Below are 14,837 nucleotides of genomic sequence, written 5' to 3' on the forward strand. Positions count from 1 at the left end.
TTGTGCCACTGTAAGATTTTAAAGTGTCTTAGTAACAATAAGCACCAGGAACTTGTGTCAGAAACTGTGGTGGCCAAATTCGTGAAACCTCTACTTATTAATGTAGGGAAGTACCATACAGACAAACTTTACAGGTTTTCTTATTCGTCGAAATCTCTTTCTCGAAAAGTCCTGAAGCTATCACTCTCTAGAGCACCACTTTGTGCATACAATTCTTTAATTTTTCTGTTCCTTTCAGATTTTAAATTATGCTTGTATGCTTATCTAGCTGTATTCACGCGATAACTGGGTACGTCTGGTGCTGCGATCTAGCGCCAGATTGTTTGTAAGTCGTGTTACACGTTTGAATATGGAATGAGCAGGCAGTATAAGCAGCCATCGGATGCGGATCGAGCAGGCAGTGGTATTAGCCTACCGCGTACAGAAGACAAGGCGCTGAGGGTGCACGCTGACGTCATCGATGGCCAAGCGTGGTGGGGAGACCTGCGCGTGATCCCTACCTCTTACTCTAACTACCTTGCGTGAAGAGTAAGCAATCAAATCTTTCGCATCATGGCCTGTTAAACGCAGGTGAATGCCGATACAGTCACCAGTTGCCTTTAGATTTATCGAAGATTTCATTTGTCCAACAGATGACGTGAACTATCAAGGATACATATTTGTTTTGTTTCTCAGTCAACGTTACACGGGTGGCTTGATAGCTGCATTATGGTTCTTGAGGATGAAGATGAAGACCTTACGAAAGTACTTGCAGCCGAACGATCAAAATTTCTTTTATCTTATTTGCACGTGCCGGATATTACTATAGATCATGATACGGATATATTCAGGATGATGAAGTCCAATGAGGATGTCGATACGATATCACTCGCAAGGTTCTTAGAGGTTAGTGTGTGATTTAGTTTCACTTTAAGTAAAATATTAATTGAGCGAGTTCAAATTCTTTTTATAACAATTTCTTACCATTTCATCGAAGTAATTATCAACATTTAACTTTAAATCGTTAATTTTAATATGTATATAGGGTTCTTTTTGCACAAGTGGCAGCCTGGCTGAGGGGGTAAAGGCGTGCTTCGTTTATCCGGAAGGACTCGGGTTCGATCCCCCGTGAGGAAGTCGAAAAATTTAAGAAACAAGTTTTCCACTTCCGGAGGTGCACATGGCCCTGAGCTTCACAAAAATTTAGTACTAATTTAATTCCTGGGGTCAGCGGTGGCCGGGTGGCCCCACAAAATGCCGAGGTTACGGATCGTGGAAGCCTTTACCTTCTTTATGGTCTGTACGGATGTGACTTTGCTTTGCTTTGCTTTGTATGTGCAGTCAAAGGAAATTAATAAATTTCACATCTATAAGATATAATTCTAGGGTAAACTACTTTTTATGTCCTAATGGTTGTGATTATTGTTCTTTCTTTTTTTTTGCTAATTGCTTTACGTCGCACCGACACAGATAGGTCTTATGGCGACGATGGGATAGGGAAGGGCTAGGAGTGGGAAGGAAGCGGCCGTGGCCTTAATTAAGGTACAGCCCCAGCATTTGCCTGGTGTGTTTTAAGAGGAAGAACAACTGAGCAACCATTCTCTACTAACATTAATCACAGGGAAACAGAAGGAGTCCTACACTTCGAGAAATGAAGGTTCGGCCAAAGGAAGAAACGGGCCACGTAGGGCGTGAAAATGAAAGATACCCTAGGCGTTTTAAACCTAATACCGTCGGGGTCGGAAAAGAACAAGACTTGACCAAGGTAGGTCGGATAGGATAGGTGAAATTGAGGATCCTGGCACATGTAAGTGGCAGAAATGCCAAGACTAAGAGCCCCGTGGTCGTCAACCCACACTCCCAAGTTAAGAACACCTGGAACCCCTTTTAGTCGCCTCTTATGAGAGGCAGGGTATACCGTGGATGTTATTCTACAGCTCACAGGGGGTTTCATTTTTTAATATTGTGGGACTTTCGTGAGCAATCGTCATTTAGAAGCAAACTATGAAAACAATGTAGATTTATCTCATACATTTTATCTGGCAGTTTCTAAGAAATTCTTCATTGTAATCAAATTTACTTTTCTGTTATTTACAGTATAGTATATTACACAGATGCATTACATTTGTTTAACCATTGCGAAAATGTTCCTTATGAATATGAATTAAGAGTGGAGTGCTTTATAGTCCTGACGACGTTTTCAAACATTGTTTACTTAAAGAAATACTAAAAGTTGTGAAATGTTAGGCTCATTGAAAGGAAATGAACATCCAAATTAAAAGGGTAAGGTGCCAGAATCATGCAATAGTTATCGTAGTCAGAAAAGTTTCAGGTAGCTCGTGTATTTTAGTCCGTTTCAAGGGAAATGATTCTTCCTTCACATGGTTTTCCACGCGATGTATTTCATAAAGTTCCATGTGAATGTGTAGTTGTAGAAAGTTGTTCTATGACCGGCCTTTCGATTTTTGTATTCTTAAAAAGACAAATCGTGTGAAAATATCATATTAGACAGCCTCTATATTTACAACACATTTCTTTAGTCACGTGTGTATATGTTCATTTCATAGGAGCGAACTTTGTCAGTATGGTACTAATCAAGATGGTCTCTAAACTCCGTACGGTATCTATAAATGACAAAACTAAGAATTCGAAGCGATTTTAATTTATAGAAGTAATATTACATTTTCACACGAAGTGTCTTTTAATTTTCCTTGCCTCATTGTTGAAACCTTTTCTTCTTTCAATAATAATTTACTTTGTTGTATGTCTATAGATATGTAAACAAAATTATAATTTAGTCGACACACTTAAAATTTATTTTTCATTCCTCTCGGATTACTTGTACAGAAGCCGATATTAGCTTGAGCCCAATTTTTGTCTCTTTCTGTTTATCACGTCAAGCAAAAAACGCTTATGATTTTTTTTGGAAACTCGATATTTAAATTCGAGGATTAATAACGTATGCACTAGGCTATATACTATTTGATTAGTCACAGTGGAGTCGCATTGTTCTTCTTCTTCAAGTACCATCTCCTCTCAGAAGGTCGGCTATCACCATAGGGATTCTTGCTTTAGATGATGCAGCGCGAAACAGCTCAGCAATTGAACAGTTGAATCAAGTTTTCAGATTTTCAGTCCAAGAATTGCGTCTTCTTCCTTGTCTAATGATATTATTTCTCTCCTCGCATCAGATGACCGAGATACTGTAGCTTTCTGATTTTGACAGTATTTAATATTTCCTTTCTCGTTTCCATTCGCCTCATTACCTCATCCTTTGTGACATCTGTCCAACTCAACCGTAGTATCCTTCTGTACGTCCATAGCTCAAATGCCCCTAATCTGTCCATTTCTCTTTTCTTTATGATCCAGGTCTCAACTCCGTAGAACAAGGTGGAGAAGATAACATCTCAGAAGTCTAATTTTTGTAAAATCAGGTCTCTGCCACAGAACACACTCCTCATTTTTATTGAATGCATTGGCGTAGCACTCCAAAGGACCCAAATCAAGAAATGTCAAATGTCTTTGTTAACATTAGTTTATCGAAAATCTGTATATAAGAAAAATGGTGTAAAATATAACGGGGAAAAAAATGAAATGGCGTATGGCTTTTAGTGGCGGGAGTGTCCGAGGACAAGTTCGGCTCGCCAGATGCAGGTCTTTTGATTTGACACCCATAGGTGACCTGCGCGTCATTATGAGGATGAAATGATGATGAAGACGACACATACACCCAGCCCCCGTGCCAGCGAAATTAACCAATTAAGGTTAAAATTCCCGACCCTGCCGGGAATCGAACCCGGGACCCCTGTGGCCAAAGGCCAGCACGCTAACCATTTAGCCATGGAGCCGGACATAACGGGGATACTTGATATATCGAAAAATTGTACATTGCAAAAGTTGTAGAAACTGAGATGCGGATCAATCATGTCTCATATATTTTCACCGTACAAGCTTTAATATAGGAGATATTCACGATTTTTAAAAAATACTAAGTCCGTCGTCAATCATCGCTCTTCCGTTTTATCTGCTGTTGGGACTGGAGTCCTCTTCCGCCATCTAAACCGTTACCATACTGTCCTTTCCGATGAATTCATGTGCCATATCCTACACACAGGCTTTATCTGAAACCGCGCGATCCTTGAGGTGATTGGCGGAACTTCATGTAGCACAACCACCACCGTCTCAAAGAAGATCGATACGGCGGTGAGCACAATTTTTAACGCAGAACTGCTTGCATTTCTCGGCCTTGTATCATCGCCTGCTCATTCCATACTCAAACGTGTAACGCGACTTGCGAAGAATCCGCCACTAGATGGCAGCACCAAACAGCCCTAGTTATCAGGGGAGTACAGGTAAATGAGCATATGAGCTAAGTTGAAACTCTGAACATAAATTCGAAGAAGGAAAGAGTTTTACTAATAAAGTGGTGTTCTAGAGATGTACCGTATAGCTTTAGGACTTCTCCAGAAGGAGATTTCGACGGACAAGAAAACCTGGAAACTTCGTCTACTTCCTTACATTTCTAAGCGAAGGTTTCATCATTTTTGCCATCAAATTTTTTGGCGCAAGTTCCTGGTGATAATTGTTACTAACACGCTTTAAATGACTCGAAGAGTTATTGCAGTACGGTAGAGAAACCACAGCAAATTCATATAGTCCAATAATTAGGCCAGTAAATCGCGGCTGGGAATATCGCAGGCCTCTTTTGTCCGAGCATCACCCTCTATTATGACTGCGCTCAATGGTCCGAGTGATTGATCAAGTTCATCAAAAGGGATGCATTAGATGCATTAACTGAAGTGTAAACATTATTCATGCAGGTACTGCATTTAGTTTCTTCATGGATTACATACACCAAATAGCCACACACACACACACATATATATAGTGCCTGAGAAGCTGTTACTCAAGTGGTGCACACTGATTCAGGGGCTCACGAACATCTTCCAGTAAAATTTCCCACACCTGTCGGTTCGCGGGTGCCAACTGTGTCATTCATATGTGGATTTTCTCCTTTTTACGGCCGGGTGCACGCCAACCCCATGTGGAGGGTTGTAATTACTATTGCGTGCTCCTGTGGCGGTTGGTAGTGTGGTGTTGGGACAAACACAAATACCCAGTCCCCGAGCCAGAAAAATTAATCAGACGCAAATAATATTCCCCACCCGGCCGGGAATCGAACCCGCGACCTTTGAACCAAACACCTTAAGGCTGAACATTCAGGCAAGGAGTCGAACAGTAATAATAATAGATTGGTGCGTTTCTTTGGCAGTCTCTTTTTATTGGAGCTTTGGACGCTTCTTGTATCTCTTCAACATATTGGCTAAAATTTTCGCATGGAGTTGCTTGGATGAACCACACATTCTCCGTCACCAATTTCTTTTTTAATATGGGAGTATTTGTTTTTTGCTTGCCCGTCTCGAGACGAATAACATAGAATCCAGCCTTCAAAACCTGTTGAACCAGGAGGAAAATTCATTTCCTTGTAATGCCTTCACCATGAAGTAGGCAGGCGGAATAGTAAATTTCTTCTTCAGTCCATGAATTACAAAGCACAGTATTCTGTCGGCGAGTTGAGGGTTTATTCCAATTTCTTCTTTATTGGTTCCCTCTGCTTCGACAAATCCGTAGAATCTGTCTTCTTCTTTATTATAAAGCAACCGCTCTTTAACCGTCATTTCATCGCAAATAAGAGAACAAACTTTCTTCAGATCATTCAAATTAGTGGCTTTTGCTTGCAGTTTTTCCTTTATTAGCGGTGAATTGCCTGCTCCAAACTTCATCGTTCCTGGTTACCTGTGGGTATTTGTAAACGCAGTGTTTCACTTAGTGCATCGCCCTCTACTATGACTGCGCTAATACGCCTTCTCATTAGCCCGGTCACACATGTAAACCAGCGAACACATCATAGTTACCAGTTTAGGCGTTTGGAGCGCTGAGAAGTTGACATTAGTCCGCTTGACGAGACTATCTCCGTGATCATTACTAAGAGTGCTGGTGTAATTTGAGCATGTGTTTACCTTATTTGGTTTGTTTCTTTGGACTTGAACGGTTTTTCATATTTGTTTACATAATATGCTGTACTGCTGTGTGCCTTTACTTAAGAGCAAAAGCAGGTCGGGAAGTGGGATTTCGTTTCACGAATTTCCTTCGAACGACCAACGTCAAGAATGGCTAAATGTTATTTCAAGAAAGAATATCTCACCGAATTTCAATTCGAGATCATCGAAACCACATGTTCACCAAACCGAGTAAATCCACACTTTCACACTACGCAGGAAATATGAACTGTGAGACTGGAATAACTCTGTTAGTAAAGGAGCGCGACTTGGCAGGAAATCAGCGCCTAAATAAAGCGGAGAGGTTGTTATTATTGGTAGTCGATGATATGTCCATAAAACAGCAGATGTTATACAAGAAACTCGACACCTTCTTTGGGCAGAAAAACACTTCATTCCATGTTGATCGAATAAAAATTACTCAATATGAATGCCATGCAGGCGGAAGTAGAAATACAATTACCCAGGTCAATAACCTTATCTGATTTTTAAATTCTGGTGCGACTACTAAATACAGGTTACCAGCAGCATTTTTCTTCTCTAGCAGGCTTTCAGGTACAGAACTACATACTTTAATACCCACAACAATAAAGGTAGTCGAAGATCGCGGTCTTTTCGTGTTGCGCATTGTGAGTGACAATCATAAGACTGATGTCAACATGATGAGAAGAATGTCTTCTTCAAAAGACATTAAACGGAAGACCTGTCATCCCGCTGATAATGAAATACCTATTTTATTTGCTTTTGACCAATAGCACATTCGAAAAACGTACGACATTTCCGTTTTATGGTTCCCAATACTTAAATAATGATTTTATCAAGAAACTGCATCAGTTGTAATCAAAAGAAACTGTGAAACCGGTCCCTATCCTTACACGCAAACACATCGAGTCGTTTAACTTTGCGAAAATGAAGATAATTTCGCGACTAAAGTAATAAGAGCCCTAGAATATTTAAGAGACCATTCATATAAAAAAGAGGCGCACGATTTTGTAAATGCAGGTGCCACTATCAAATACATGTTATCAATAAAATATCAGTCAGCAATTATATGCTGGACGCTAGAGCTTTCATCCTTGGTCTCAGCCGCTCTTCGAAGACGGGAATCTTGGCTATTCCTGAAGGAAGTAACGTGGAGGTGGAGTGTGGTACTTCTGTGATCGGAAATACTTGAGAGCATCTTCCAAACACGCCCCAAGGTCAGCGAAATGCAGCACATTTACAAGATCATATCACGTGTATCCTTGAGAATCTGCACAAGTAAGTTACTTATTTGCCCACGGTACCATAGCTAATGTTCAAATATATTGTAAAATAACTATTTCTTCATTATTGGTCTGAGGCACGATTTAAAATTCCACAGTTCTCCCTTTCTGCTCTCTGCTACCTCTGCATGAATTATCTGTCGTATATACGAGGTTTTGTGGTTCGCAAAACATTCCTGTAAACCAAGTGTGATTCTTTTAACAAGACGAAGATGGTCATCAGGGCTAATGGACTTAATTAATAATGGAGATGCAAACAGCAGGCTGCAGTACCCACCTGATTTGCTGTCGGGGATTTTGAAAGTTACGGTATTCATTGCGTATCGAAAGCACAACCAAGTGTGCATAAAAAACCTGGTGTGACTATGTGTGACTATTTAATGCCTGTGTTATATAATTATCTTCACTTCAGTTGTCCTTAAATCGGATATTAACAGTTATTGAGTGAAGTTATTTGCGAGTATGCTATTCTTGTATTCTTAAATAGCATAGATACATCAACTACAGAGATCTTTGAAAGACAGAAATATCTGAACGCGGGAACGCTTACCCTTTTAACAGAAAGATTTTGTGTAAGTAGCCCGAAATAGAGAGGTATGTGAAATGATTTCTTTCCTATAGTATTTACTACCGTTAACATTATATTGTTCGGATTTGTCCGCTTCGGAGGGGCAGGCTCTTCACTGCATTTCTTTATTAAGGTGTAAGGTGTGATTTAAATGTGTTTATCGAGTGACTGACAATATATTTGAACAGAAATGTAATTTTTTAAAAATACTTTACGTGTGCTGTAATGAAAAATCATGTTTCAATGCCAGCGATGCAGCGCTCGGTGGTAAAAATGGGAACTAGGTCAATATTGCTCATTGCTGATATCGCAGTATTGGGAAGGCGTATTGTCGCAGTCATAGTAGAGGGCGATGCTTAGTACCATTTTAAAATGTTGTAATGAGCAGGCAGTATAAACAGCCAATGGATGCAGATCGAGCAGGCGGTGCCTTGTGTATAGCGTAGACAACTTTCAATACTTTTTCGTGACTGGACGATAACACATGAGTCCAACCACACCTTTCAAGAAGAAGAAGAAGAACTTTCAATACTACCTATTGCAGATGGTCTAGACTGATATATGCGTTAACTTCACTTGCGCGACGTCACAAACAGTTAGGTATTATCTTGATCCTTGATCCTGCGATTTATTTAGTCAAGGGGTGTTCAACTGGGCATGTAACATTGTTCAAGTTCTTAGACAAATGCAATATTCACCAGCATTTCTGCAAATAAAACGACGTTTAGAATAAATTAGAACTGAACGAGAAATAAAAAGTAAATCATGTCTAACGTCCCCTTAATAGGCAGTCCTCACGACTCACAAAAGGAATGTCATCTCACGTTGGCACAAGTAATTCACAAAATTGATATAGTAACATGTAAAGACGTTGAAAATATTTTATTTCATATGTTTACCAAGAATGAAGAAAAAACGTTGTCAGTTTCATTGTTTCTTCAGGTAAGCCACAGGAATTACTCCTAATAGCACTCGTAATACAAAGGAATTATAAGACACCTTGTCCGTTCGCTAAGTATCCAGTTTAATACGTTGCACACTAGCTACTGAAAGAAATACTTGGGTGGAGTGTTGTGGTGGTTATTCTTTTGAGGAGAAAATCAACAGTTTCAAGCAGTGTGGTGGATGAAAATGATCCATAACCTCAATGACTCGCTCTTAAACAAATATGCTAGATGAAAAATACTTAAATACCAGTATAAGAAGTGTATTCTTGTCGATGTGATACGAATGGTTCTCAGGCTCACCTTAGAGTGCTTCAATATTTTGTGGTGATGTTGATGACGTCAATAGTATCCAATTATTATTTATTGTCTTGTTTTATATGGCGGGACTCAGGCTATGGAGCTTGCTATTCTGTCCGACCATACATGCATCTACATGAAGAGTTAAATATACACTAAATAAGTTATCTACAATTTAATATCATAAGGTATCAATTACTTGTAAATGTTTTAATTAACCTAATAACTTGGCTATGATCTAATCCTACGTATGTTATGAATAATTATTATTTATTAACCAGGTTTGACAGAGTTTCTTAAAGCGGAGGTGGTTTGACACGCTCCTAATTTCAGCAGGTAGGGAATTCCAAATTCGACTGGCGGCGACTACAAATGATCTACTGTAACCAGTTGAGCGGTGAATGGGAATGATTAGTACTGAGGTGGATGATGATCTGGTAGGAATACTAGGAGGTGATGATAGGTAATGGAATTATGTGGCAAGGTATTCAGGAGTGTTGAGGTTCAGTATACGACGTAACAGAGAAACAGTGTGTAAATTTCGTCGCTCTCTTAAGCGAAGCCGTGGAAGTCTATCAAATGCGGGAGAAATATGGTTAAACCTTGGTCTATCTGAAATAAATCGAACACATGCGTTATGTGCCATTTGGAGCTTGATGGAAAGCGAGGCGTTCAGGTTACTGTATACTACGTCAAAGTAGTCGAATTTTGGCATTAACATACTTTGGATAAGCAGTTTTCTTACATTTTTGCGGAGTAAATCACTGAGTTTCATAAGGGAATGTAAGGAATAAAACACTCGCTGACATATACCTATTACATGATCGTTCCAGCTAAGGTTTTTGTCCATCGTCATCCATAAGTTTTTAACTGTGTCTTTGAATTGTAACTGAGTGCCTCTTAATGTTTCTGGCTGAATATGCACGTCTGTGAGGCGGCGTGGGTTTTTGGAGTAGATAAAAGAATACACTGCGATTTTTGGGCATTAATTTTTAGTATATGGTTCTCGGCCCACTTACATATTCTTTCTAGGTCGTCATTCACATTAGTTATTGCAGACGGTAAGTCACGAGGGTGTGCATATGAATATATTTCTAAGTCACCTGTGTACACATGATATTGACAATGTTTAATTACTTGTGTTAGTCCTGAAATTAAGATCGAAAATAGGAGTGGCGCTAGCACTGACCTATGTTGTATTCCAGTCTCTATAGATTGCAATGAAGATAAATTTTCACCTGCGATCTGAGAGATAGGAATACATCCAGGACAGTGTGCTTTGTGAGCAGTTAAGAGCACGTAATTTTGCCATCAGCATGTCCGTGTCAACGCAGTCGAAGCCTTACTAAGGTCTAGAAGGGTTAGAAAAGTAATTTCTCCCATATCCATAGCTACTCCTACGTCGTTTGTAACTTTAAGTAGTGCAGTAGTTGTGCTTCTGGTTTGCATCTAAAACCAGACTGGTATTTGTTAAGAAGTATAGTGTTATTTAAATATGCGGTTATTTGCCTGTGAACTATTTTCTCCATAATTTTGGGCAGAAATGGTAAAATGCAAACGGATCGAAAGTCTTGGGTTCCACGGGATTGTTGGTTTTTGGCAGTGGGCGAACAATGCACATTTCCAAAGCGAAGGGAATATGCCGGATATCAGTGAGGTATTAATGATGTGGGTTAGAGCTGCTAGGATTACGTCTAGAGTTTTTAACAGTAACTGTGGAACAATCTCGTCACATCCTCTCGCAGTTGTCTTTATTGATCGTGCAATTTGCCTCACTTCTGCGGGAGTTATGAGTGAAAGATATAACTGGTCTTCTCCATTGTTAGTATTATCATTGTGTAGAATTTTGTTAATTGTCTGTTCTTTTGTACTCTCATCAATGTTAACGGGTCTTGTAGTGAAGTATTGGTTTAAATCATCCAGTGGTAGTTTAATGTCAGCAGTATGTATATTTTTCAACCTATGACCACTTTTAACGGGTTTCCAGATTATTGTCGTGTTCCGGGTTAGCAAAATGTTCTGCGAGTGTTTTATTTTAGCACTCCGTACGGCCTGTGTGGTCCTGTTACGAAGGGACTTGTACAGATCAAAATCGTTTGGTACTTGGTTAGTTTTAGATTCATTAAGTCTCGTATTTCTTGAGTCATCCATGGAGTCGCAGGGCGTGTTACGCGAGCAGTGCGTTTTGGCACGTGTTTATTGAGAAGAGTTGTTTGTTTAAGAACTCCACTTTATCATATATATTATCTAAAATATGGACATTATGCCAAGGTATGCCAGCAGCGTCTTCTAACAGGGCTTCGTCATTTATATATTTGAGGTATCGGAATGTAATTAATTTAGGCATGTACTTGGGGCATTTAAGTGAATAAGCTAAATAAATGAAGTCGTGAATGGATAGTACGCAAGCAGACATCTGCCAGTGGGTCAGTACTCTGTCAGGGTTAATCGTCACAATCAAGTCCAGTAACTTAATGTATGTGACGTGGCTGAGTGATGTGTTGCGTTAAGTGGCAAAATCGTCCTGTTACAAGATGTAAATATATTGATTAGTTGCTTAATCTCAGCTTAGTCTCAAGAATGTCAGTATTGAGGTCACCTAGTAATAAAACATGCTTATACCTGGGTAAGAGGTCTAGTAGGATGTCTTCAAGGTCGGCGAAATATCCAATCTTTGGTGGGCGATACAGTACGCTCAGTAAGCACTTTTCACCTAGAGCCTCAATTTCTATGAACATGAACTCAGGCCTTGCGCAGTATTCGCTAATTGTTTTGTAGATTATATTTCAGGTCGTTCCTAATATATATAGCTACTCCACCGCCGGCTTTACTTGTGCCATCATTTCGGATCAAAGTATAATTTTCGAGGTGGACGAGAGAATCTGACAACCAAGGTTCCAAGTTTCCCCGTTCATCGCAATGTGAGGGTTGACATTAGCAATTATTTTACGGAGTTCGTGGAAGTGAAGAATTAGACTTTGAACGTTAGCATGTACTATGGAATTTGGGAAGTTGTTAAAAGCACTTGTAAGTGGATTAGTATTAGGGGGCTGGGTAGGTATGGGAGAGGAGATTCTGCTCAGCTGACCATCAGTAACCTTGCCGAAATTACAAGCGCGTGCAGCACTCTCATTTTGAGTTGCCAACCTGTACGCTATCCTTCCCAGTTATTATATGTAAATCTAATGAAGATATAATCTAAAAGTAATTGTTGGAACAGTAATTATAGTAATATTCTAAAGTCTAGTGTCTAAGTTAGTTTAAAATGTAAATTGTGTAATGCTATGTTAGTTTGGGTCTGTCGGTTTATTTAATCTTGTCCAATTCCACTCGGCTTGAGACACGATATTTCACACCATTGTATTTCACAATAATTGTACAGTCTCTTGTCCAACAATTGGACACAGTAAATATAGTGATTGCTTCTTGCAACAGTTTCATCCTGATTACTGTGAGGTCTTCCCTAATTGTTTTGCCCGTTCCTTTCAATTTGCTTTTAGATTTGAACAGTTCGTTCCGTTTGCTGTACGACACGAACTTCATTATTATTGGACGCAGCTTATCTGTACTCATCTTGCCTACCCTGCGACTTCTGTCTATGTCCTCGTGCGTTAAATGTACTCTAATATTGTCACCTAGCTCGATGACAATTTTGTCAGTGTCCTCGCCACTCGATTCCTGCACCCCGAACACACGCAGTGGTTCCCGCCGTTGATATTGCTCTAGAGCAGGGATGGCAAACCTTTACCGACTAGCGTGTCAATTAAGGTCTTGTTTATTACTTTTTATATTGCCTAGTATGCCAGCGGTTAATTTCCTTTAAAATCATCATGAACCCCCGCATCTGACTTCATTTAGACATTAGATTGCATTATACAATAAGAATGGCGTATGGCTCTTAGTGCCGGGAGTGTCCGAGGACAAGTTCGGCTCGCCAACCTGTACGCTATCCTTCCCAGTTATTATATGTAAATCTAATGAAGATATAATCTAAAAGTAATTGTTGGAACAGTAATTATAGTAATATTCTAAAGTCTAGTGTCTAAGTTAGTTTAAAATGTAAATTGTGTAATGCTATGTTAGTTTTGATTTGACACCCGTAGGCGACCTGCGCGTCGGGATGAGGATGAAATGATAATGAAGACGACACATAAACCCAGCCTCTGTGCCAGCGAAATAAACCAATTATGGTTAAAATTCCCGACCCTGCCGAGAATCGAACTCGGGACCCCCGTGACCAAAGGCCAGCACGCTAACCATTTAGCCATGGAGCCAGATTGCATTATAAATCCCTTCGACTGAATGTTTCGTAATTTTATTTTGCAAACATCACTGAAAATTACATTTTGAAAAACAGATACATTTTAAGAACGAGGTACATTTTTCTTTAACCTAATAAAATTTGTAGGAAATATGCCCATAGAATTAATTGTGACATACCTCTTTATTAAAGCGTACCGGTAATGTTAAAATTTGCTAGATTTTCGACCTATTTATTACATGTTAAAAACATGTCTGACGTGCCACAGAAGTCGTATTCGCGTGTCACATAGTGACACACGTGTCATAGGTTCGCCATCCCTGCTCTAGAGCATTGCTCTTAGTTTCGAGCTCTTCCCTGAGGTCTGATATTGTCTTGTCTCTGGCCTCGAGCGCTCCCTTGTTTACTCAATTACTTTGGTATTAAAGTCTATCGTAGCTTTAAGCTGCTCTATAACGGCCAGGGCTACCTGGTCGTGTATGATGTTTGCTAGCGTGGCGAGTGTTTCCTTGTCTCTCAGAGCTTCCTGTACGGCGCGCTTCACTGGGCTGTCTATTGGTGCTGCCTTTCCTTTCCCTGGCATGGCTGTTTACAAGAAATATTATGTTGTTAATTACTTGTGACACACAAGAAATATTGTGTTGTTAATTACTCGTGACACACTTTGAACTGTCTATTCGTAGCACGGTTGTTTTACTTATCACTTAATTCAAAGTTCCACACGCAAATGCCGATCTTACACCTTCAAATCACTGATAAACCTGGAGACTGAAACACACGCTACTAAGCACTGGTCTCAAATGTTCAAGGTGCTGCAGTTCAAAGAGTCTCGGTACTTTGGTTCCATTCCTCTTGTCTCGAAAATTTATGTTACTAACCTCTAGCCTACATATTATATACAACTATAATTAACTTATTCTAGACATGCAGTACCACGATGCCCAAACTTCCTTCTATAATTCTTAAGAAATTTCCCAATACTTCTACTGCTACTACTAAAATGTTTTAATTCCTCCCCTGAAGGGGGAGGCGGGCCTCTTAGAACGTGACGCCTTCTCTCAGGCCGGGAGATTTGTTACGGTGAAGGAGATACACGGAGAAGGTGAGGGGGTTGGTGGCCGTGGCCTATACTAGGAACTGTCCCGGCATTCGCCTTAGTGCAGGAGAATAGAAATCCACGGAAACCCATCCTCAGGACAGCCGACGGTTGGGGCCAGCCGTGAGGTTCAGCCCTGTCCCGTCTCCTGAATGCAGAGGCGTAGAGCCACAGTAGAGCCGTGGCCACCCCTCCTCTGCTCGGCTGGCCGGTCAGAGTGCAGAGTTGTTGGACCGCGGACCAGCCGTGGCCACTTACGGGCCCAGACCCGCTCTGCACCTACCGACCCAATACTTCTAAAATTTTGGAGAACATTGGGTGTTGGTGAGTGTTACCGAGTTTTCGTGGATCACAGACGTGAAAGA

General features: G+C 40.2%; 1 protein-coding gene across 1 annotated transcript in view; it reads left to right on the top strand.

Annotated features, from left to right (window-relative positions):
• Positions 1 to 808: 808 nt before the first annotated feature.
• Positions 809 to 14,837, top strand: part of LOC136879186 (glutaminase liver isoform, mitochondrial-like) — a 208,494-nt gene continuing 194,465 nt past the window's right edge. Inside the window, exon 1 of the mRNA XM_067152957.2 lies at positions 809 to 885. Coding sequence (XP_067009058.2) covers positions 832 to 885 — 54 coding nt within the window. The 5' untranslated portion in view covers positions 809 to 831. The remainder of the gene's footprint in view (positions 886 to 14,837) is intronic.

This window comes from Anabrus simplex, chromosome 8, assembly GCF_040414725.1.
Source record: "Anabrus simplex isolate iqAnaSimp1 chromosome 8, ASM4041472v1, whole genome shotgun sequence".
Taxonomy (NCBI): domain Eukaryota; kingdom Metazoa; phylum Arthropoda; class Insecta; order Orthoptera; family Tettigoniidae; genus Anabrus; species Anabrus simplex.